At 40.6% G+C, this 25359-nt stretch overlaps 1 protein-coding gene across 1 annotated transcript in view; it reads right to left on the reverse strand.

Annotated features, from left to right (window-relative positions):
* The window catches only part of lamc3 (laminin, gamma 3), a 96739-nt gene extending 72339 nt beyond the window's left edge, over window positions 1-24400 (reverse strand). Inside the window, exons 1-3 of the mRNA XM_071466433.1 lie at window positions 23802-24400; window positions 16113-16417; window positions 916-1046 (exon numbers count right to left, since the gene is read on the reverse strand). Coding sequence (XP_071322534.1) covers window positions 916-1046; window positions 16113-16417; window positions 23802-24189 — 824 coding nt within the window. The 5' untranslated portion in view covers window positions 24190-24400. The remainder of the gene's footprint in view (window positions 1-915; window positions 1047-16112; window positions 16418-23801) is intronic.
* Between the last annotated feature and the right edge of the window lie 959 nt (window positions 24401-25359).

Consider the following 25359-nt stretch of genomic DNA (forward strand, 5'->3'; position numbering starts at 1 on the left):
ATGTTACACCAGAATGAAAGAGATGCATTTGCAGCGTTTTTCATATGTGTTGTTGCCATCATAATCCCAGCACATTTATTTCCACCTTGGGTCATGGCTGCATTGATACTCTGCAGAAATCACAAAGAGCCGTTCACAGCCTCTATGACTAAGACTAGTTGAACTGGTGACGTGCAGCACTAAGGTGTGAAGGCATGTGTACTCGCACAGAAAGCACTGGTAGAAAGCTAACATGTTGTTATGTGGGTCTCTTCCCCAGGTGCTGTGACATTGATGGGTAATTTGTCATGCTGCTATGGTGATCCTGAGTGTTTATGACAGATGTCAGATCAAGTTTATATTCTTTCTGAAGGCTTCATCTCAACTGCTTAATTGTCCACTTCTATCTGCAGCACTAAGGTGCAGCCTGGCCTTTGGCGCCACGTCCTCTCTCATTACTTTGAGTTATAAACCAAAAGAAGTGGAAGGAGGACGGGGGAATATCTCAGTTTACCCCATCTGATGGCAACCTGACAGGCACCAAGGTGCTTTTTTATCAGTTTTGCAGGCAGCTGTCTCGCTGACGATTATGTTTATATAGAGCAAATGTTCACTGTCAAATATGTTTCAAAGGGAATATAATTCTTCCTGAAAATGTTTTTTTATCAACATAACAAGGTCATTTTATTTTGAATATACAAACTGTTCATTGCAAACACAAAATGTTCATACAGAAAGTGTCTGGAAAAAGAACACAAAAAAGTGCCCTTGGAAACTGCAAAGCTTTTGAGCTTTTGGGTTTTTGGCTCAACCACCATCTCATGGGACAAATCTCAAGGTCAAACTCTTAAGTGACTCATTCTCAACATTTCAGAAAGGTTGTTGCCTATGTGGGGTGACATTGCCCTGGAGGGCACATTTTCAGGTGTCTCTTACCTGCCACCAACAGAGAAATCAGAGATGGCATAGAAGTACGAGCGCAACACTTTGGCATCCTTGAAGAACTCGTCTCCAAAGGTGTTAAGCCTGTCCAAAGAGATGAGCAGGTCAGTGGCTGTCACCCATTCCTGGAAAAGAAAAAAAGGTTGGGAAGAAGACAGGACCATCATGGTGAGAGGCATGTTAGAAAACACCTTTTGATGTCACCCACTTTTAAAAAAAATCGGAATGAAAGAGAACCAGAGGGGGGCGGTGTGTTGGCCGCTGTCACTCTTGGAGACAGGAGAAAGCAGACAGGAAGTAAGATCGAGAAGAAAGTGGGCTTTAATGAAGAGAGACCGGAGAAGCAAGGATTTGGAAGGGCAAAATTTGACAGAGGAAAGAAAAGAAAAAGTTGGAACAGAGAGTTGGTGGTTCACGGAAAAGAGATCGGGGCGATGGTGTAACCGCAGGGGAGGCAACAGATGTAATGGAGAGATAATGAGTATGTATAGGAAATTGAGTTAATGTCAGAAAGAGGGGTGAGGAAAGAAGGGGATTAATGGAGACAAAAGCCCAAAAATGAAAAAAAAAACATGAAAAGAGACAACACTGCAGCACTGCCTCAGTATAATGGATGGCACTTGGCAAAGCTCCTATCCCTGATATGATTTAAGCTCCTCTGTTTGAGCCCACTGCAAAGGTAAAGACAGAATGAAGAGTGGGAGAAGAAAGTGAAAAGGGATAACACAAACAGAGGAAAAGCAAACGGGAAGCGCAGTAGTGGGTGGAAGATAAAAGCGAGGCCAGGTAAGGGGAGAACAAATGACATGAGGAATCTCTTACCTGTGAACCAACTTTAAAACAAATAGCTGGAGAGAAACTTTCTGTCTGTTTCTTGGCTGGTTTGGGACTCTGTGGCAGGCCTACAAATGCTTGTAATGCTGTACGTTTTGAAGATTCTCCCCAGAGGTGTCTTTGAAGTGTGGCAATGGGAGAGAAAGAGACTGGAGCAGATGGGCCTCAGACTAAAAACATGTGTGATGAGTTCATTCAGTCATGGTTTTCTCAGGCGCTATAGTTTGTCTTTGTAGTGCTAAAGCCCATCAGATATCACCAAGATATCGGGTAAGACCGGCTTCTTTCCATTTCAGAACAAATTCTGTATACAAATCATGTATATTTTATCTTGTTATCTATCTTGTTATCATTTTGGAAAGATTAACATACAGTATATGCCGCACAATATCTATGCCTTGTTGACGGCATGGTTCTAGATGATGGATATTCTCAGACATTCAATGTTCCCTAGAGGATGAATCCTACTGATTTTGGCCATTCCCCGACTCTTAGTCCTGTTGTAGACTAATTTCCTTCCATCCAGGCAGCTAACTTGCTTGAGACAGACAATCTATCACAGTGAAAATAGTCCTATTTATGTTTTTTTGCAAAAGTTACTGCTGTTAATGTGGAAATGCAGTTGGAAGCAGGGCCCATTCTGAAAATGAAATGGCACAGTGAGGGATACTCCAACATGTGCCCAATGAACATTGAGCAAATGCAATGACATTTTCATTCTTTGGCTTCATTACAGTTACCATGTAAAACACTTTTACTCTTTGTTCAGCAAGTGAGGAAAATGGCTTAATTGGTAAGTAGCAAGACATGTAACAAAGATGACACTGCAGAGCCCTCTGAGGATTATTTCACAGGTACCTAACATGATCTCTCTCTGCTTAAAAATAGCCCAAGCAGCAGTGCTGTAAAAGTTTAGAGCTACGTTAATAACTTAGTTAGGGAAGAAGAGGTGCTTCTTTTTTTGATCTGTCAGCACAGCCACCATCCTCCTGTTTCAAAGGAGAGGGTCTGGGGATTCAGACCACCCGCGTGGTCTGTGCCTGCACTTCCAAGAGGCATACTGCTGGGGCATCAAGAGGTCATAACCCCTTATTGGAACATCTGGTGTGAATATGTTACACGTGTTCCTGATTGGTTTAACTCTTACATAGATGGTGTCAGCATGACTACTGGACCTCAGTGCCACCTGTGGGTTAGCTTTGTGGGTAAAGCTTAATAAGAAGACTCTTCAGAGTGGAGTCAGGAATGTGCAATCAGTGTCACTGTGTATAAAAATCTCCAATTAACTGGTCTTTGTAAGGAATGATGACAATTTGTTTTCAATGTAACTAGACCGACTGGTGGCTCTCTTTCAGCAAAATCTTGTCTGTTCTGCAGCTCCAACTCATCCCACCTTTAGTATTCTTACCTGAGATGCCCTCTTACTTTCCCTTATACCTTGCCTCTTTATCTTCTATTCTCTCCCTCTGCCATTTTTACCTCTACACTCTCCCTCTGGATTGAATGCACTTCAGGATTCCCAGACAGTCCTATGCCTTGGCAGCCCATTGAGCGCTGTAGAGCTGCTATTTTGTAGTAACTGTAACTACAGTGTTGCAGAATTGAGTGCAGTTGGCTGTACTCTGCTATTGTTCCGGCACTTGCTTATCGACTTTGCCCCTCCTTGACATGACTCTACTGGCTAATGGGGTTTGGACAACAGTGAACGACCCTGATACACTGCAGTTAGATGCTCACTTTTTCATTTTGTGTTACACTATCTGGACATGCCATGGTTTATGAGAGGGGCTAAGATGTTTGAGGTGGGAAACACTGCTGCAGGGTAACAAACCAAGGTAAAATGAGGGGCGGTAAGGCTGAAGAAACAGAGAGAAAAAAGATATTATGGTTTAACTTTATAGTAGAGAAAAGTGGTCACAACAAAGCAGGAGAATGCACATGGGATAAGAAATAATTCTGGTCCTGTGCAACATGCTCATCATGTCTTCATAAGTGTCCTCTCTTTATCTGCCTTGTTACCCATTCTGTACTTCTACACTTCCACACCTAATGTTGGGTTATCTCAGAGCCTGCTCTCCTGAAATACAGTAAAATGAGCATAATGTCTTCATAATGTCCTCATAATTTTAAATGCACAATAACAAAGGTGTCCAACCAGTGAGGGAATAACAGAAACAGGTAGCAGCAACATTGTGGAAGAGGTCAGTATAGTGGACCAGTGTGTACAGAGCCCACTTTACATTATGTGGACATTTTTTTTCTATGGTGAGTCATACATTTCTTTATCATGACTTAAGTAAGGATTAATGGACTAAAGTCTAAAACACTGTGGTGAAATTATAGTGGCTCAAATTTGGACATCTTTAACCTGCTGGTGGCACTAGAGAAAAAGTCATGAAATCATTAAGATCAGTAGGATTCATCCTCTGGGAACTATGAATATCTGCACAAAATTCATGGTAATTCATCCAAAACTTGTAAATCTATTCATTAGGACTACAATGGTGGATTAATTGGTGAACTTAGATTTTTTTTTTTGTTTTTATGTTTTCTCTGTGTGTCTCTAAGCTAGACAATTTTTAAAAAATTTTTTATGTGATCAAATCTCAGCTGAAATTCAATGTTTCTAATACATAACAAAGACAGGACATACCAGACATGACCTGCCCTTTTGTTAAATTATTAAATAAATGATTAGCACAAACTGATGATTATTACAGTTAAAATGCATGAGATTCACATCTCTACTAATGAGGGGACCTTGTGGACACTGGTACTGCGTTCCTATACTGCATCCAGCTCACGTGCTTTAACACACACATAGGTGACAAAATGTTTTAAATGCATTGTTAGCATTTCGAAATTCTTACACACGCGTAAACGCACATGGTCCCTTCCATTTATCATCGAGTACGAGACCATTATCATACGGAAGAGTTATTAGTTATGCTTGGTAGAACAGTGATAATTGTGTAAGAAAAAGCAGACATAGTTCCAAATATCACTTACTGCACTGAAAGGAAGTAGCTTCTTAGGGTTAATTAGTAGTCAGCCCATTACTTATTATTTGTGCAAACCACAGCAAAAGCTTAATTAACTTTGATTCTCACTCCCTTGGAATTTGGGCTCACAATGCTACAATGATGCTGACTTAGTGATAGGCAGAGGCGTTGAGGGTGGCAACAAGCCATTCCTTTGCTTCAGACAGTAACGGCCTAATGATCAAATGAGCAGGTTTGCGCACACACAGACATATATCAGGTCACACATGGCAAAGTTTTTGATCATATCAAACACCGTTTTAGAGGTCGTCTCTGCTCACGGGCTTATAAACCTCTACCCTCACCTCTAAAATCCCTCCCGTCTCTTTCCTCCTGTCTGTTTCCTTCCCTTCTCCCCTCTCCTCTATGCATTTCACTGTGTTTCCCTGTGCTCCGAAGCCTCTGGCTGCAGGCAGTGACAGGAAAGAGAGCTGTGTCCCTCATTCCAAAGTTAATAACTTTTTAATATAATTGCTTAAGTTCACTGTGCCCTCAATATGTATTTTTCCCCTTTTACTCATTGTCATTCAATGCTGGAGCTGCAATTTGCCACACAGCTTTCTAGAGAGAGAGTGAGAGAGAGACGAAGAGAGAGAGAGCGAGCGAGAGAAAGTGAGAGTGAGAGGATGGACTGGTGGCAGGGGAGACAGACAAACCGTTTTAATGGATGACTGAACAAATTAAATTTGAATTCATACAGCAGCTTTCATCTTCTTCCTGATTATTGAAAAAAAGAGAGCTTTTACAAACTTGACAACAGAGCCCCTTTTGAAGTAGGCCATTACTTTAGAGAAAACATCCAAATGCCACGTTACAAGGTGACTGTTGTTTATTCCAAATCAAAATCATTTGGCAGTGAAAATACGATGTATTAGGTCACTAGTATAACACAGAACACTATATTTATGCAGATGACATAGACATGAGAGACAAAAACACCTGCACATTTAAGTGTCACCAGTCATCTGGGCTTGTTTTTGCTTTTTTTTTTTTTCTTCAATGTAATTTTGCTTTGACCTCTCAAAATGACAAGGAGATATATTTTAAAAGCAGCAGATGAAGCGTGTGAAGTCTCTACATCCAAAATACGCGCTCCTCAGACTGAGGCACGAGTAGCAAATCTGCAAAAGGATTAAAATGCTAATAAAACAGGCAGGATGCAATTCCTGTTTTAAGCCTCATAAAATATGCATAGCTCTGTATGAGCCATATGCAGAGGAAATGGCACACTGACATCCCACAGAGAGGAACAGGGATCATTTTGTGCTCTGTTGACAATCTGTATGTAAAGAGTGGGGTTTTAACCCCTGACACAAATGACTGATCTTTACCTCCCTGCAAGAATTGATATGTGAATTCTAGGAATGAAAGTTCCTTAAGTGATCTTTGCACACAATTATCTGTTACTGTAGCAACTTGAAAGCATATGTTTATCAGAGAAGTGGCTTTATTTTTAATTTTTTTAATAAATTTTTTTTTACAGTGTACTGTATGTGCATCAAGACGTAATCGAGACCATTCATTGCTGCTGATGTTGAATTTAAAATGCATCTCTTGTGTATGGTCATGTAAACTGTTGCTGCTTGAAATGTTATGATGAGCCGACAAAAAAAAAAAAGGTTATACAATATATACAAAATATGGTTGGCTGTGGTCTCATATGTACCTCCAAGGTATGATTTTACTGCATTAGCTGGATCACTGCTCATGTCTACAGAAATACAATATTGCTACAAACAACTCTGAAAAAAAAAACTGTGCAGAAAGTGCCTGCGGCATTTACTCTGATTACATCAACTTTATGAAAAACGCTTTCTGGGGAAGTAACGGCTTTCAAAATATCAGAGATTAAGGCTTGTTCTGTAGCTGTGTTTTCATAGGAGCCCATCACTGATTACAATCACAAAACTTGAAAACTTTCCTGCTTCTCTTCCGCTTGTGCAAGAGCTGTTCATGGTTTGCATTCTGAGGGATAAAAGAGTTCAATCCAAGTCACCTACCCACGGGGTACTAGCAGCATTCTCCAGCTCTTTTACCACAGATGAACACAAGAAAAGGTTGACTCACAATAACAATGAGGGGTCATTGCATGTGGCTGACTGAAAGTAGAAGAGACTCATAAAGGTGCTAAAAATGTGACATTTATCCTCAGTTCATTACCCTTATCCCATCTTAGCCTCCTCCCAGTCAGCCAATATCACCTGCATATGGCAGTATAATCGCATTCATATGGACAAGGTTTGGCTTAATGAAGAGGTATGTGATGATGAAGGACTTCTTCAGGGAGTGTGATTGCTTCCAAAGTGCTGTTTAGCAAAATCACTAGACTCATCTAAAAATGACAACAGATGCCCACTTGATATGTCAAATAACATATCAGGATTCACAATCGTGTGTCACGATGTCTTCTCTTGGAGTTATGTGATTCAAGAACTATGTTTCACACAAAGGGAATTTGATTCTTAAGTGGTTTAAAATATCAAATCAGCCTCAAAAAGCCAGGAAGTCACTTCTCCATTATTCCCTGACTTTTGATACAGCACAAAATCTTACTTAGGGAACCGGAAAAGCTGAGATCTGACTGTGTCTCACAATGAAATGGTTTGAATTCTATTTTCTATTAAATCATGTTCACTTTCAAAATGCCCTGTCCAGCATTGCACCATGGCAGTTACGACATGCCAAAGGGAAGCATGCTTGGACCCTTACTGTTCTGCATATACATAGTGAATGGTCTTCTAACACAGCGGACAAAGCTCAGAATCCATATGTATGCTGATGATACAGTTCTTTAGTCCTCAGATAAAATAACAGATACATTTCAGCAAACCCTTGTACAGGATGTGGAAAGTGTAGGTTTAAAGTTAATGAGCTATCCCTAATCCCTCAAAAACCAAAATCCATGCTCTTTGGGCTTTTTAAATTTTTTTGAAGCACCAGAAACTCCTTGACATTTAGCCATGGGATTAATATCTGTGATCTTCTCGTTTGCATACTTAGGTCTGATCCTTGCTCCTTCGGTGAAAGCTAGATAAGACCAAGGTCCATCAAAAAAAATTGGTCACTGGTTTGACTGCAATAAGTAGAGCAAAGGCACTCATCAGGAATGTCCTCCTCATCATCCTAATCACCATATACAATGCACTTTTACTTATTACTGCGGAAACAGCCTGGCTCACTGCAGTATAACCAGGGTCAGTGACTGATCAACAGAGCTGCTCCTGACAGTGCTCTTTATAGATCCGTGCTTTCAGGTGGGCTTCACCACCAGCCTGTAATGGTCATCTGAGGTTAGCAAAAACGGTGATATGGAGGAGAAGCGGGAATAAGTTGGACAGTTCTACAAACTAGTCTGCAGGCTTTAAAATGGAAACTAAAATCTGGTCATCAGTTCACCTGCTCAACAGTCTGTGCCATATGTTTGATGTGTTTAAAGAGTCTTATTATTTCATTGTTTGTTTCTAATATACTGTGTGTATCCAGGAGTCCCTGAAAAGCAGCATTGATGCTGACATAAAGTAAACACTTAACTGTTTACAGCACAGGGAAAAAAAGCTTTTTTGGATTTATGGAAGGGGTTGCTTTATTATCTGAAACAAATAGCTTGTATGTACGTCCCTCCCTGCTCCCTTTTCTTTCCTCCTTTTTATGCCCTTCATCTTATATTCAATAAATAGTGCTGTTGTGGGACTGATATTTTTGAGTGCTGCCCTCATCAGGACCGCTTTGTATTGAGTTGCCTGTCTTCTCCTTGTTTGCCTAGTATTTGTGGCTCAAGCTGGAACTAGTATGTCACCATTAAAGAAGAGTATGCCTCATCTTTTATTGTTAAGATTCACTGTGTGGAAAACGAATACTCTTTTACATTCCCCTCGCTTTGTTTTGTGCTTCAAAGAGGATGGCTGATGTGTTTTTGTCTGTGCTCACTATACCCATCTGTCCCATCACCCTTAAAATAGAGGGGGAATGAGAGATTTAATGAAAGAAATAGTGCAATTGATCCGCCTTTTATTCTAATGGGAGAAGAGATCACAGTCAATTATGGGTCTTCTCATCTTGTTGTTTAAGAGGAAGGCCGAGAGGGATCGGTGGAGCGAAGGAGAGAGGGTGTTTGGCAGCTCTGTTGAGAGATTTGCCACCCAATCTATGTATTCTTGGCTTATATTGATCCCCCACAGCTTTATAATCAGTGGGTCGATGTCATCCAAAACATACTGAAATACAGCCAGCAGCACCATTAGTAGTCAGGTTCTAATGTAAATAAAGGCCAGTCACGCACCCATACTAAGGCCTTATGTGTTTTGCATGGCCTCAGCATGAAGATAAAAATATCTAAAGGTCCAATAGGTTAATGAGACATTACAATATCCCCTGGTATTTAAGCTGTTTTCAAAATTGCGACAGGTGGAGTAAAAAAGGAAAGAGTGAAAGACTCAACTTGTGTATTTCTGTACATCAATTAGAATTAACAGGAGCAATCAGAAGCCTTAGTTGTTGAAATGAGAGTTGCACACCTGCAGAGACAACAACTATTCAGCAGTAGATATAGAGGTGTGATCATTTTTTATTTAATTGAAGCTACATGATATAACTTGCTTAATAGCAAATTGATTTTGTTTTTTTCTGTGTGAAATGCATGATTTCTTTGCCAAGTTTCCATAGCAGAGGTCATTAATTCGATAATTAACGCAATATTCAGCAACATCAGTATTAACCTTTACTTCACTCCAAATTTAATTTAAATTTAATACATAATTATTTTATGTGAAAAAGCAGTTTTCGCAAGTGATTGTATGAAATGTAGCAGGGGGGGGGGGGTTTGATAGAGCTCTTAATTAATTCATACACAGAAAAGAAATTATTCAACACTTCATGACAGTATTTCATGTAATCTTATTTTATCTTTTTTCTCAGGGAAGATTTTTGCTCTTCTGGGACAGATTTTTTTTTTCCAGACTCAATATTGTGATCATTCATTTTCCCCATACACTAAACAATGTATTAATCCATTGATTTTGTCATCCAGCTGGTCAAGGTGGTTCCACATACACCAAACAGCAGGAATGATCACAGATATGTTGACTGAGGAACAGGCAACAGTCGCACTTAGGAATCAAGCTCTCCTAGACAAACAGATGGAGGACTCAGAGAGTAACGCAGGTCTGAGTCTTTAAAAAAAAACAAAAAAAAAAAACAAAAAACAAACAGTTCAAAAGTTGGAGTCATATGGGTATTTATTGGAACAGTAGTGCTGGTCTCAGAGGCCAGAACAAGAATAGGTGATATGTTTGCAAGTGAAGTGGTTTTAGATCCAGTGAAAACTCTAATCTGAAGTCCCTATCGTCTATCGCATTGTTATGAATGCTGCACTATCTTGCAGTAGACATCTTGCTCTCAGTGAGACTACATAAAGAATTGCTGAATAACTTTTATGTGATTCAAATCGGAACACAAAATAGATTTTAGCCAAGTTTTTATGTTTTTTTTTTTTTCCTGTTTTTTATTTATTTTATTTATTTACAGTTTTTCATGTTGTTCTTGCAGCAACAACAATAGAGTGTCCTGTGGTGGCTGATTCGTACAGAGTGCAAACAAGAGTGAGAGCAGACTATGGGAAATGCGCGTCAAATTCAAAACCGCTACCAATGCGAAAACACATGCACGAGTCAGAGCACAAACACTGAGGGAAACATGTTCCAGATTCACGAATGCAACCAACACCAAAACACATACAAATAGGAAAAACACGTGCAACAAGAACTGCTACACCAGAAGTGCTTGTTACAGATAGACTTATTTAAACTGTGCAATAAAATATGCATTTGTGATGTATTCAGCTTTACCTTCAGACACATCACATTTCGACTTTGAGACCAAATTTTATTTTCCAAAAGGAATTAAAACATATTACAAAACATGAAAGACGACAGAGCTGGCTGTAAATTACCGAGATTGTTCTCGCCGCTACGTCCTATACATGGACCTCAGGAGACAGACTGGGAGCTGCTGACATGACTGCTGGTCCTCACAACGTCAACTTTCCAAACAGACAATATTCCTGTTGCATGTGTTTTCCCTATTTGTATTTAATATGTATCACTTTTCACTTATTGTTTGTGCTTTTACTCTTGTTCATTTTTGTCTTTCAGGGCCACCATAGTCACCAGCCAGTCTACAGCTAACAAGCTCACCATTAAAACTTGCTGATGTTTATGTTTAGTGTTAGTTTAGCATGTCAGAATGCTAACATTTGGTAATCAGTGCTAAATAAAAGTACAGCTAAATGTTGTGTTCAAGTATTTGGTGAAAAGCTAAAGTGTTTTGGCCTGAAAATGCCAATAAAGCAAAAGTTAAAGGATTACCAAAGATAATACAATTCATCCATCGGAGGTTGGATTTAAACTTCATTACAATCCATCAAATAGTTGAGACACTTCACTCAAAACCACAAATGCCAGCCTCATGCTGGCATTAGAAAAAGGTCAGGGAATTACTAAAACCCTTCGGGTACATCATGTGGGAACCATGAATGTCTACACAAAATGTCATAGCAACCTGTCCAATACTTGTTGAGATATTTTAGCCTGGATCAAAGTGGTGGAACAACTGACCAACATTGCCATCTGTGGTGCATCTCCACCAGTGTGGCTAAAATACTTAATAATAAAATAATTTGGTGAACATTCAGAGAATATTATTTATTTAAAATTTCCCGTGGGATCAGTTCAGTAGTTTTTTAGCTTTATTCACAAAACCATATCAGGGGGTTTCTTTTGTTTAATTTTTTTGCACTTTTTTTTGCATTTTTTTGCATTTATGTTACACCTGAGGTGTAATAACACCTTACAAGGTGGTCTAAAAAACATTGCACCTCTCAAATTGATTTTACCACATGATGAGACTCTGCAACTCACAGCCTAAAAAATGATGAAGGATGAAGTCAATATGTTGTGGGCACAAAGGAATCACATGCCACCTCCACTGAGATATGCGACAACAGCTTAAATTGAACAGTGTTTCTGTGGAAAGGTGACAAAGTCAACAAACAGCTGCATGGCAGCAGGTAAGAAAACGTCACTGGTAAAGTTTTGAGCAAGTTTTCTGACAAAAGAATAAAATAAGTTTGGTAACAGAATATTTTTTCTCTTCTTTCCCTTCAATGACTGGTAACTGAACCCAGGTCATAAAAGATTAAGGCAAGTGCACACCACCCTGACCACAGTGCCCTTCCTTCCTATCACGTTATTGTTGACTCACAAACTACCTGTTTCTTGCCTTGCCTCCTTCACATAATCCTTAGTTCCTTAATTCCTTAATCCCACATAATCCTTTCATGGTGAGGAAAACCTACTCTGTTCATGCGTGGAGCATGTGTTTCCAGCTATGAAACATTACGCTCCCTTCACAAAATTTCAGCAGACCAGGCTCAGTCCTATACGTCCTACAAATCTAGACTCTAGCTTTCTATTGTTGCAGCCTGCCAGAGTCCACATTTATATAACAGAGAGACAGAGGGGCTGAAATAGCACAGCAGTAAAGGGCTAGTGTGAAGAGATTAATCAGAAAAGGACAGTTTAATAATCTCTGAACTAGAAAACTGGGCTGCAGCTACCTTTTCTTGTAAGCACTTTAAAAATGCTCTCATGCAAAAAATGTAGAACCACCAGCGCAGGAGGTGAAGCAAAGTAATACACACTGAGCAGTACGAGAAGGGATGAATCAGAGAATAATGGGCTGGAGAAGATCCCTGTGCTTGTGGAAACTTCCAGAGAGGGTTTTTTTTTTTGAGTATCCGTTAAGTGGCTATCGTTAAGCCACAGAAATAGTTGTTTTTTTTTAAAATTCACTCTCTGTCTTTGTTGTCCTTGCCAGACAGACAGAGTAGAATCTCTGGACTTGAAGCTCAGGAGCCAAATCCAGTCCCGCGTGCAGATTCCTCTTTCATGTGGCTCTGTGTCGTCTTACTGACAGCAGCCTGCCACACAATGTGTCCAACTCACAGCACCGCTAAAGCTAATCCAATAGTGCATTTTATTTCTATTTTCACTTGCTGCAGATGCATGGGGACCTCGCAGAGCAGAGATGAGGAGAAAATGTCTTTATCCTGCTGCTCAGTGCAGCTTAGCATATGCTTGAGAGCTGATGTGGCTTCACCACTTCTGTCTCTCCTCCATCCTTTCCCTGTTTAAAATGGGATCACTCTTGGGGAAGGCTGCTTCTTTCTGCTCTGTAGGAGGTTGCAGATCTGTCACCCATTTAAAGTGGTGTGGTTGAAGAGAGAGAGGGGAGCAAGGGGGGTGGGTTTATGAGGAGACAGGATCCGGCACAGAAAGCATGTGTGTGTTAGGGTGGTGGTTTGGGGGGGGGGGGGGGGGGGGTATTTGGCAGAGATACCATTCGTAGCCCTGAGGGCTTGTCAGTTACATCACAAAGTTTTCCTTTGAAAATCAGCTTTAAGAGTCAGATGAAACAATGATGGAGTCACAATAAATCTTTATCATTTATCTATATTCCTACAGAAGCCATTATATGAAGATTTAAGTTACTTTTATTCATAATTTCACAATCTTATTTTAACTCTAACCCTTATAAAACAACTTTTATTCTCAAATTACATATAGGAAATACAATATGTAGGGAATAAATCAAACGTTATTTAAATACGCCAGCGTTGGTGAACAAAAAGCCATTTCTCTGCTGCAGTCAGGCTTCAGCAGTTTTTCACTGCATATCATATCTGCTACAAAACATGTTTCACAGATGAGTTTCAAAACATGAAGAGAGAGCTGGGAGGACATATTGGGGTTTGGGTTTCGTTATTGCTGAATCGCCTTTAAATTGATTCAGAACAGTCATATACACTAAACAGCAAATATACTGGCAGGCTGAGCATTGCACATGCTCGAAAAATTCCCCCATTCTTACATTATTAAGTTTTGGCAGACGGCTTCTTTAATAGAGATGGGAGCGGGTTATGGTTATGCAGGGTTGCACCGCATATCCTCCACATATCCTCCAAAAGACACCCTTCCTCTTCTAATTTAATGATGTGGAGGAGGACAGCTTCCCTTACAGAGGGAGTCTTCTTGCATTTCCAGAACTATTTCTACACCATATTTTGGGAGCGAGGTCACACACAAGAACATGTTGTCATTATCATTATTAGTGTCTTAAGGAGCATTTTGCTCATGGCAGGTGTGGGGCATTACTGTGAACTGACCCTCGCACAAACCTCGTAAATAATGGGAGATTATTGTTGAAGATGTATGTCTGCTACAGTGTAGGGATTTTTCTTGTCGTTGTTGTAGAGACAGGGAATAAAAATAACAATATGTAGAAAGTGTAAGGGACAGTGGAAAGAGTAAAAATGCAGAATGAAAACATTTGGGCAGTGGGAGGCCTCAGTGTTATCCACATCCTGTGGGCGGTTGTGGGACTTCTACTAAGAGACAGTAAATTTGATTTTGAATGAGGTTTGTTCATCACATCACTCCTGCTGGGGTCATTTATGTTTGGTGCTTCTTCAATCAGTGAGCAATAAAATACTTTTTTTTAAAACTTTATTACTGCTGCTGCCACTGCTTTGATTGACAGCAACATGGCAACAGTGTTTTTTTTTAAGATCATGTTTAAGCACTAAAGTACTCAAGTCAAGGTCAAAGAAAGATTGTGGTTTTGGTTAAATATTAATAATTCCACAGTGACTGGAGGCACAAAACAGGATGTATTTCCTCTGTTAATATTTAACTCATTTTACCCAAAAAGCCTTTCCTGCCTAAACCTAACTGCACGCAGGACTCAGGATGTGATCCCCAATGTCCAGAGTCAGAGTCCTGTGCTTTGTATGCCCACCCTACACCCTATACACTACATGGTTTGTGTGATACAAGAAGGTAAAACTTTCTTCACTTGAAAAAAAAAAAAGTGGCCCTGAATATAATCCATATAATAAATACATTTTCTTCTAAATGCACTTGGCAAATACAATTAGTATAATTAGCATTTGAACATACAATCATTCAACTCGGTCTCCTATAAATTAGATTGAACTGAAGAAAGGGAAACATCAGCAAATGACTTAGATATTGCTGTAGATTTTGTTTGTGACTGAAACTCAGCTGTAACTAGATATCTTTGCTCAATGGCAGTAGATTATCAAACTTTCATATCCTGATCTACTATTTCTGGCCACGTACTCACATGTTTCATCTGCTTATACATGAAGTTACGTCTTATTATTAATGTATTTAGCATCATGATATACAGTATCTTCCTTCAGTATCTTCCTTCAGTAGATACATGGTCCCGTAGGATCTCTGCTCTAATTAGCCAACTTACTTAAACTGTCACGACATGGCTCCATTTATATTTTCGGCAGATATATATACACACACACACAGCAGTAAAGACGCTCTCAGTAAATATTAATAATTAGAGAAGTCTCTAAAAGTTTCTTAGTCTAAGTAGCGAGGCAGAGCACATGCATGGGCAGATGCATGTGTGCAATGCTCCCAACCCTGTCAAAGGGAAAAGTAGTCGCTGCATTAAGTGCTTTATTTACTCATTTTTAGCCATGCTTTATTGTGCCCCACCCCTCCCAGACTCACCCTCTAGAGGCAGCCATTAATTCAGCACAGCTCTCTCAAGACTTCATCAATGTTAATCAGAGCTAAACATAACATTAGATTCCCTTCAGCTGCTTTGAAAAAGTCATGCATTGGTATCTGTATGGCTGCAGTATGTTTGTTTGTGTAAGAATGTTGGGGCGTGGAGGGGGGGCCTGACCGGGAGCTTTACATGCAGTTATAAACTTATTAAGTTTCACGGCACTGCTACAGCTATTTGCCATGTACGTGATGAGATCAGCCCATGTGTCTAGTGGTATATAATAACTGTTTTTTGAAGAAAGTTTTTCACATTGTCAAACTGAGACACAATCCTGTTCCACCAGTTGCTGGAAAAAAATATAGTAAAGGTCAACACTCGCAGGATCTAACATCCATTATGGATTATCGTTAAGGGTTGGAAAAAGGCACAAACAACAGTCGTTAAAAAGAGGTAAACAGTTCAATGTTTAATCTATATAAAACACTTGTGTCTTCTTAGATGTTTGTTTTTTTTCATGAATTGATTTTTAAATCATTTTTTGAAACTTACTTTTTCATTTAATAAAAATCTGTATTAGAGTAGGGTGTGGCAGCTTTTTAGTTGCTTCTTTCTGCAAAAGTCTCTTAACAGATAAAAATGGAGCCACTTTGACAAAACATGTGGAGAGAAAACAATTTTAAAAAAGGACGCAGTGAAATGTGGCCTCACCTGCAGCACCACGCTTTGGTCAAAGTTGTACGCGCTGGGCCGTCCCTCCAGGGTGGAGAAGGCTACGTTTCCTCCACTGAGGGGGGAGATGTCACTGAACTCATCTGTGCATGAAGCAGTCCTCTCATCATCTCCTGGGCGAATGTAGCCCTTAGGATCCTTCCCATAGGTCTTCCTACAAGATGCGCTGTAATATTGGTATGGCAGCCAGGGCCCACTTTCCTCTGTGCGCTTGTAGATGGCGAAGCTCTCCGGCCGGCTGGTGTAGAATTTCAGTCGTACATAGGTTATCTCAAAGGCCTTCCCTGTGGAAAACAGACATGATTAACTCTGAATGGAATCACTGAAAGAATTACTGTTAGAACTGCTTCCATTGTAGTCTACAGTTAGATCAGGGCTGCTTATGTAAGAGACAAATACTGTGGGGTGATAGTTGAGGGCCCGGGAGCCTCAGAAAAAGAAGAAACTGACATAATTGCATTATACAAAGAAGGAAAACAATGCGGGATAGGCTTAATTTCCTGTGCCTCTATGCAGGGTAAATGAATGTCATTCCTGCAGGAGAAGAAGAATACCCAGGATTATTTTCTCATTATCCAGATCATAATGGACCTCAGAAGTGAAACATAGGTCAAAGGGAAAGAGTCAAAAAAGTCTTTTTTTCTTATATTAACTCACAAAAGGAAAAAAGTGCCTGGATAATACGGTCTGATGCAACATCTGAGGCGTGATAAGAAAGCAACCTTAGGTGAGGTTTTAGTGGTACATCGGCCGTTTGGGGGCACACGGAGGAGCGGAGAGGAAGAGAAGTTAAGACTTTTCATAGATATGTGTTCCCCGTAAAACTGTGATTTGACTTCAATCTGTGAAAGGGGAAAATGGGATTCAGAGCATCTGGAGGATATGGAGCAAATGAGGAGATATACCCGGATTTCCATTTGGGTTGGTGTGTGTGTGTGTGTGTGGGGGGATGGGGGGTGGGGGGGGGATTTAGCAGATCAGACTAAGTTCGGCTGTAATTGGTGTTGCACTGTGACAGATGAAATGTCTGTAAAATACTTTTTATGGAGTCACGAGTCTCCCAGGTCAAACCTGTCTCCCAGAAATGATGTTTCTATTCTACTTATGCACAAACATTCTATAAGAAACTGTCTGGATTATGTTCTTTTTTTATTTTTTTTAATAAATGAATCACTCCGTTTTACTAACAGCCAAATATGAAATTAACAACATATCCTTATTATAATGATAGAAAACCAAATCCATTCACAATTATGTGTTGTACAAAACATTTTTGCTGTTGCAGTTTAGTTGTATTCATAAATTTAAGACAGGAAATGGGAGCCAGGATTGCCCAGGTATAAGAAATTATGTTAGGAAAGATTACATATTTGTATACTCTGATGGCTTGATTTTTCCTGTGCTTCCTGTGAGCAAAACTGCGTCATTATTTAGTTTTGGAAGAAAGTTGACGTCTTCCTTAATCTCGAGGCAAATAGAGAATCGATGCCACTTGATGATTGAGTGGTGTCATTTCCTCCCATTGTTTACTCACTGCGGACACTGCAAACAATAATCTTGGAGCTGTATCAGAGACACTTGCAGGGTTACACTTCCTGAGCCCACGCACACATTCAGAATCTGCCAAATGTTGTGTCACTTGAAAAGGGTTTAACTGAGCAGACACAAAATGAAATCATATTGAGAAGCAGATATCAGAGGTAACATGTAGAAACTCCCTTTAACAGGCTTCTTCAATGCAATGCTCGTGGGGATTTTTTTTTTCTGCATCATTAGACAGCAAATCTCAGCCACTCTGCACATTCATAGAGGGATGCCATCCTCTGGTACAGCCATAATGACATCTGTTGCTTTTCTCTGCCAAGTCAGAAACAGGCATCTCTGTCTCTTGTCTCTACAGCAAACTCTAATGGTATCCTTCCTTTAGGAGCCCCAAGATCATTTAGCTTTCATTTACTCCCTGCATGAGGTGAGCTCAGCCCTGCTGAGACTGAGGCAAAAAACATAAAAGAAGCAGAAGATGAAACATTTGTTGGATATCCCCTGTGACGAGATGCAGACTAATTGCAGAGGATATTTGTATGTTTTTATGCAGAATGTTTAATGATTCGTGATTCGCTCTCTTTCAGGAGAGCATAGTTTAACATAGGCACAGCAGAAGGGGGTTTCAACTACTAGGTTTGAACAAAGCTAAGCGACGTACAACAAAAAGCCACCTGAAAAAGGGAAAATCCACGCAATTATTTTCAGTTTGGATGTCTCAGTTTGAAGCAGGAGTCTCTCTTTGAGTGCTGAAGACAAGCTTGGAAACCCAGTAAAACAGCCTTGTGTGACTTTACAGGGCTGAGCCTGAATTTTGTGACATCACAAATCAAAGCAAAGCTGTTCACGTTGTGCAGAGACACAGTCGTAAAAAGGACTGTTTGGACTAGACTGGTGTACTGGAGTACTTTCAGTCTGAGTTTGAGTCATCCATGTCACCTCAACACAGCTGCTCTCGTCCGCCCAGAGTGAGACAGGCTGAGACTAAACTCACCACAAGTACTGTAGACTCAATATTTACATATCTGTTTACTTCAAGCTGAGATATTTGTGATCGGCAAACACACAGATGAGTGGATTTATCTTCTCTAATCTCGCTACGTTTTCAAAGTTTAAAAATGAATTCTTGCTCTCTTACAGAGGATCGGGTCTCGTGTGCAAACCAATAATCTGGCTGTGACAGCTTCATGCCAACTGTGGCAGACTTTTATCACTGTTTTACATCGGAGACAGGATGTTGCTTTTCTCTGATGGTGCTGAATGAGAACCAGCTGTAGACATCAATGTGTGTTGTTTGAATGTGTATGCTTCTCACCAAGTCTTTGTGGGAAAAACCTGACCCCAATTCCTCACCAGCAAACCACCCAGCATTTTCTAGTCCCCCCCCCCCCCCCCCCCCACCCCCCACCCCCACCCCCACCCCCACCCCTTTCTTCCTCATTATGTTTTGTTTACTCTCCTTGAAGCCGCTCGACTCCCCTTCTTCTTTCTACTCTTCCACAGAACCATTCTGACCTGGCTGCAATATGTGTCCCTGCATCCTACTGCTGTGTTTATCATCCCAGCATTTGCCTGTATTCCCTTCAGAGATAGTTTGTTTTGTTTGGAGAGGCAAAAGAAAACAGGACTGTTGAAGGCACCCCCCACCAGCAACCCAGATGGGTCACAGTGCTTTCATATGGACCATAAGGATGACACACATACAACACTTAAGGGTTTTCAGTTACATGGAATTATGTATTGTGAAAACACAGTCCTGCTTCGTTTAGGAATACTCAGCCCAGGCAGAATAATCCAACGGCACAGGGTATAGAAAAACACATATTTGGGAGTAGAGCAGGAAGGAGCAAAGGTCAATTGAGTCTGAGTGAGGCAGACTTGTGGGTGTTCGGATTTGTTGGAAGAATAACAAAATCCTCCAGACAACACAAGACATACCTCTGCAACAGCAGCAGCACTGGCACCTTTCTCCACAAAAAAAAAAAAAAAAAGACAAGCTGGAGATTATAAACAACAAAGCTTCAAAACACAGCCAGACATCTGCTCGCTATTGGAAATCAATATTCTACATTTAACGGAGGCACTTCCTGCTTTCACAGCACGTGACATAGCAGTTCATCTGTGGTCAAAGCACTGACATTTTCAACTTCTGTCATCATTTTGTCCCTGCCTCTTGTTCCTTTGAAGCAGAGCTTTTTGATGGGATGCGCCCACTATCCACCTACAGAGGAGGAGGGAGGAGATCTGACCTGTCAAGAAAATTTCTGGTTTTGACGTGGGCTGCCTTGCCTGACTGATTCCTGGAAGTCAAAACACACACACACACACACACACACACACACACACACACACACACACACACACACATACACACACACACGCACACACACACTACTGAACAAAAATTTGAGGTATTTTATATGTTGAGATGGTACCACTACCATCAGGGGAGGGATCTGATCGACCCCCAATTCATTCTACAGCAGGACAACGAGCCCAAACCTACAGCCGGAGTCTTAAAGAACTATCTCCAGTGACAAGAAGAACAAGGAGTCCTGCAGCACATGGTCTGGCCTCCCACAGACCCCAGATCTCAACATCCTGGAGTCAGTCTGGGGTCACACGTTGAGACAGCAGACACTGAGACAGCCTAGATCCACAGAGGAGCTGTCGCAAGTTCTCCAAGAAGTTTGGAGCAAGCCATCTGCCAAGTAGGCGCAGGTGGACCTGGAGTTTGGGTGCAGTTATAAAGGCTTTAATTTGGCAGTCACACCAAATACTTATTTGATTCTGTCTCCTGCACTTGGTGTGAAGTTTTATAATAAAGCTGAAAGCATCCTCACTGTGCTTTTAGTGCCTAAAACTTGCACAGTGCTGTACAGGTGATTCTAACCACAGTCCAAGTGGCTAATATCTTTCAGAGTAACAACAGAATAAATTACTCATAGTGACAAACCCACAGAGAGTTACCTCCTGACTCTGAGGTTTCCCTCTGCTCCGCTGAGCTTCAGAGCATCTCGAAGCTCTTTGTTTTCGTTTTCACTTTTCAGCTTCACTGTCTGGTTCACCTTCACCTTAGCATTTAGCAGCTAACAGCTAAATGTTTCCCCTCAGGAGCTGCTGGGGCTACAGAACAGAGCTAGGAGGAAAATGTGGACTTACAAACGAGTCCCCAAATGAAAGATGATACTGCTCCGGTGTCTGCTGCATGTGTAAAATAGGCAACTGCGTCGTAACAAGTTCGCCACGTCAACTTTTCAAGGCGTTAATATGTCAGTGTTGTGTTCGCAGCTTGTTTCCGCTGCCCCCAGGTGGCCAAAAAGAGTTAATGCAGGATTAAAGTTACCTTGAAGCCAACTTTGAAACCCTTCTAACTTGCACTGAATTCAACTGTATTATGCTACAAACTATATTCAAGCTGGTTTAATTTACTATTCATTTACTATTCAAACCACAGATGTGCTTCTGGATGTGGCCTATGTCTACTGCTGGAATGGGTTGACAAAAGTTCTTGGCGGATCAACCCATTTTTTTTTAATCCACCTTGCACCGTTTTACCTCAGGTTTGACCTCATATTCAAACCTACAGACAAATTTGAGTGGTCAATCAGAGGGTGGGGGGAAAAATTTCTGTGCAGGTCTGTTTCAGTTTTCCACCAGCACATGAAGAAACCACTTCAGCAATTTAGATATATAAACCAACTTTCAACTATATTACCACACAGTAACATAACTTTGAGTGAATGGAGTTAATAATGCTCGCTCTGATGGATTACCTTCTAGCAAATGTCAACTCTACATGCTATACGTCTTTCAATCACTAGATACAAATTCATGTCTAAAAACAGTCAATTTATCATTCAAGATGATCATCCTATTTTAATCTGGTCAAGAATGCCAATAAGCATATTTCTTAAAATGTATTATTTGTTTTCAAAGATTAAATAGAGCAGTAATTGTTTGCTGTGTAGGTTCATTTGTTGTGGGTGTGCTGTTTTGGGAACAATTTGCCTCTGGCATAATAAAGGAAAGCCATTGCTGACTTGCCTTAATCTAGTGCTATATTCAGGATTTAGACATTATGCTATTTGTTGTTTGCAGAGCCAGAAAAGAGGACTGATAAAAGCAAAGACAAGACAGAGTAAACAGTAAGGGAACTGTTGTTTTCAGCCTCCTCAAACTGAGCATAAATTAAATTTATTAAATGTCCATTAAATGTTTTTAAATATAAAAAATTAATTAAATTTAGTCAATAATAAAGGGGGCCCAGAGCAGTAGTCTCGCAGGAAGCCCCTCGTTGATAAGAAACCCTGTTACAAATACAACCGTACACATATTAGAACATACCCACCCAAACACAGCTCAGCATATAAATAGGAGTGGAAAAGGTAATTTCATATCATATTCATTTGTATTAATTCTTTGTAACATTAATCACCACAATTTAATTCAGTTAAAGTGAAAAATGTGCTCTGTTACTTATTTCAGCAGTTTCCCACAGCATGGTAATGGGATAATGATGCTAATGGCTCAAGCTGATCTCATAAAATTTTGTAAAATGAGGAACGTCTTCAAATGCAAATATGTACGCAGTGCACAAAAAGTGAGGCGAATGCATTTTCTCAAAGGAAAAGAGTGTGTGAAGGAGGAAATCCTTAAAATTGTCTTACTAGCACTGAAATAATGCAGTGTGGCAAAAGTGGTGCATGGTTATTGCTTTGAACTGTGGAGACTCAGGTTTAATTCCCAGCACAAATCAAGTGAGGTTAAACTGCTAAGCTGGTGTTTTCTCATTTTACTATGAGTGACTCCTAATTCCAAACATTTATCTTGTGTGATCTTTAACAACCTCAGCTTGTCCTTATCCTTAACTTGGGGCCATAAATTTTTTTTTTCTTTCAAATAAGTAAGACTTAGCCAAGCGTTGCAAGCTATTTCCTTGTTCTTTTAGAAAACACAGCTGTATGTTTTCGATTACAATTGACATTAACTGTAATGACTGTAGGTGTTTGACAACAAGGGTTTTCTTTCCAAAAGTTCTGTGAAAACTTGAATTGAAGTGACGGGAAAATTAGCATAATTTCAAGCGACAGCAGATCTGCTGACCAAGTCCCTGGCTAGTCAAGAATGAGTCTGGCTGGGGGGGGTTAATGAAATTTACTATGCAAAGTAACTGTATCTTTTAAATTCCAAATGCATTTTATGTAGATGTGTAACTAACTTCAGTTGGACCTTTTTTTCCTTATGACTGACTTATTCCTGCCAAACTAAAGGCTTGTCTGCAGGTTGTCAGGCGCTTATTACCTGGGATTACTCTGGAAATATTTAGCAGCTTCTGTGTCATCTACAGTCAGTTGTACGGTGTATTTGTTTGTTTGTTGAAATGCGAACAATGAACTGAGCTTGTAGCAAAAGACCAATGTTGAACTTGTCATGTGACAGTGATGCTGCAGACAGGTTTCTATGATGGCTCCGTGTTGTCGCTGTATTGTAGTCAACCTCCAGCTCAAATCATACCTAAAAAAGCATCATCAGCTTGAGCTGTGACTGTATTGTAGCAGTCAGATTTGGATGGGTTCATCCTCAATGCTCCATGGCAGTATGTGGGTTGCTATCTGGGCATGTTACATGCAACTGTGTGTCCTCTTATCCTCTTTAAATCCTAATCAAATTCTCAGACATGCCCTTGTGGCTATGCACTAACACATAAGCTATGTCTGGGCCAAAGACTTTTTTTTTTATGAAGACAGCTCAGAGCTGGACATCTGTTTTGCATTAAAGGTTTCCCTATCAATGGTTTTGCAGTACACAAAACAAAGTATTCTTTCACACAGACAATAAAAGTGAAAAAACTGATGACACTTAAATTCCACTAACCTGGAAAACCATCTGCATCCAGTGGAAATCTATTACTGATATTCATGTTCTATTCCTGGGAGCAGCAGATTCAGTGCACATAAAAAGTTTTCATGCACTTTAAAAAGAAATAGGACATTATAATGTAACCGTATAAGAATAGAGACCATAATTGAACCCTGACCACAAACTACATTGCAAATTGAGGAAAGTCAAACTGAAGAATTCTAGGGGTCAGACTGAACTAAAGATGTTCTGCTGTGCTCTTACCCAGGTGGAGGGTGAGATTGACAGAATTGGGGTGCTGGATACCAAAGTACATGGACTGGCTCTGCCACCATGTGGGCTCCTCATTCCTATTGAAGTCTGTCAGCAGGTTGGCATTGTGGCTCAGGTCTGGGTGCAGTGCATCACAGGAGTGGCACGAGCGTGTTGAGCCCGTCTGCATGCAGTAGTCCTCAGGTGGGGAACCGCACACATTTGATACCTCCACAGTGCGATTGAAGGCGATGTTTTCAAACCTGGGCATGCACCGGCTTGGGGCCCCCTCCTCATCATAGCAGGAGTCCATAGCGGCCCAAACAAGGGGGTGGCAGTGCAGATGAAAAGAGAGCAGAAGGGCCAGGAGAAGAGACGTCACAGCAAAGGATGTATCCATGTCTACAAGCACTTACAATCACATTTACACTTCACACAGAAACTCTCACACTCATATACTTTAGGGAGATGCGAACACATGAAGACCCTGATTTGAGAGAAGTAATCCAACAACAGAAAAGAAATCCAGTCTGAGAGCTTTGTTTCTCTCCTCTCTCTGTTCTGCCTGTGTTAAATCTCCAACATATGTTCTCCCCATGTGGAGGGGATTGAAGTTTGTGCAGGAACTCCTTTCATCAGGGGCAACATGAGACACACAGAGGAGGGACAGGGGTGGGGGCTGGAGGATCCAAAAAAGTCCATAAAACTTCTCCACCTGCTGGTCAACAGAAGCACTGCACCACCATTAGCTGCAGATGTAAAGCAGACTTGGGTAAAATAATCTCATCTGACGGGAAAAACACATTCGTTAACCTCTTTAAACGATGCAGCAGAGAGGCTGTTACACCTCTGGGCATTCAGGTAGTGAGTCCCAAAACACCTGCATTCACCTCTTATATGAACACACAATATCATCGATATGGTGTTAAATGTACTTGGCAGTTGGCCCCACAGCAGGACATCTTAAATGCTGGTATGGTATGGTAAATGCTGACTGTGGTGATTCACAGTGAAGGCGAGAGGTGCTAAAACTGTCTGGAATATTTCATCAGGCACAGGTCATCTCCATGAGTGGGTGTCGCTCAGGGGAGTTCTGTGATCTAAAGGGACAATTTATTTATAAAAATAGAGGAGTGAAAGAACTGCACTGCTTTTTCAGCTTTTCATGAAAAGTCACTGTAATTCTTACCGACTGCTTGGGGTCCTTCGTAACCCATTCAGTGATGAATTGAAGCTGGCACATCTACGACAAGTAACTGGAAGTCCTCGTTGTCACTGATAGAAACTTAATTCCAGCAACAACAGACTTTTTGTGTAAACCTACATCTTCACTTATCTTCGCTTTTGAAAACTTAATCATATGAGTATGGAGACTGGTTTTCTGTTGATTGATTTGTCGACTATTTGTCTCAGCCCCAATTTTATTTCGTGACTATGCACGTCATGATGCTGCGTCATAAACCTGACATAAAGTTCATGTCAGGTGATAAAGGATGTGCAGTCTCTATTCACACACCAGGCTTGATGTAGCAGCCAGAATACACACCAGATAACATGTTAGCTGTCATGC

This window comes from Trachinotus anak, unplaced genomic scaffold (genome assembly GCF_046630095.1).
Source record: "Trachinotus anak isolate AG129_WGS33_773 ecotype Australia unplaced genomic scaffold, CSIRO_AGI_Tana_v1 ptg000028l, whole genome shotgun sequence".
Taxonomy (NCBI): Eukaryota; Metazoa; Chordata; class Actinopteri; order Carangiformes; family Carangidae; genus Trachinotus; species Trachinotus anak.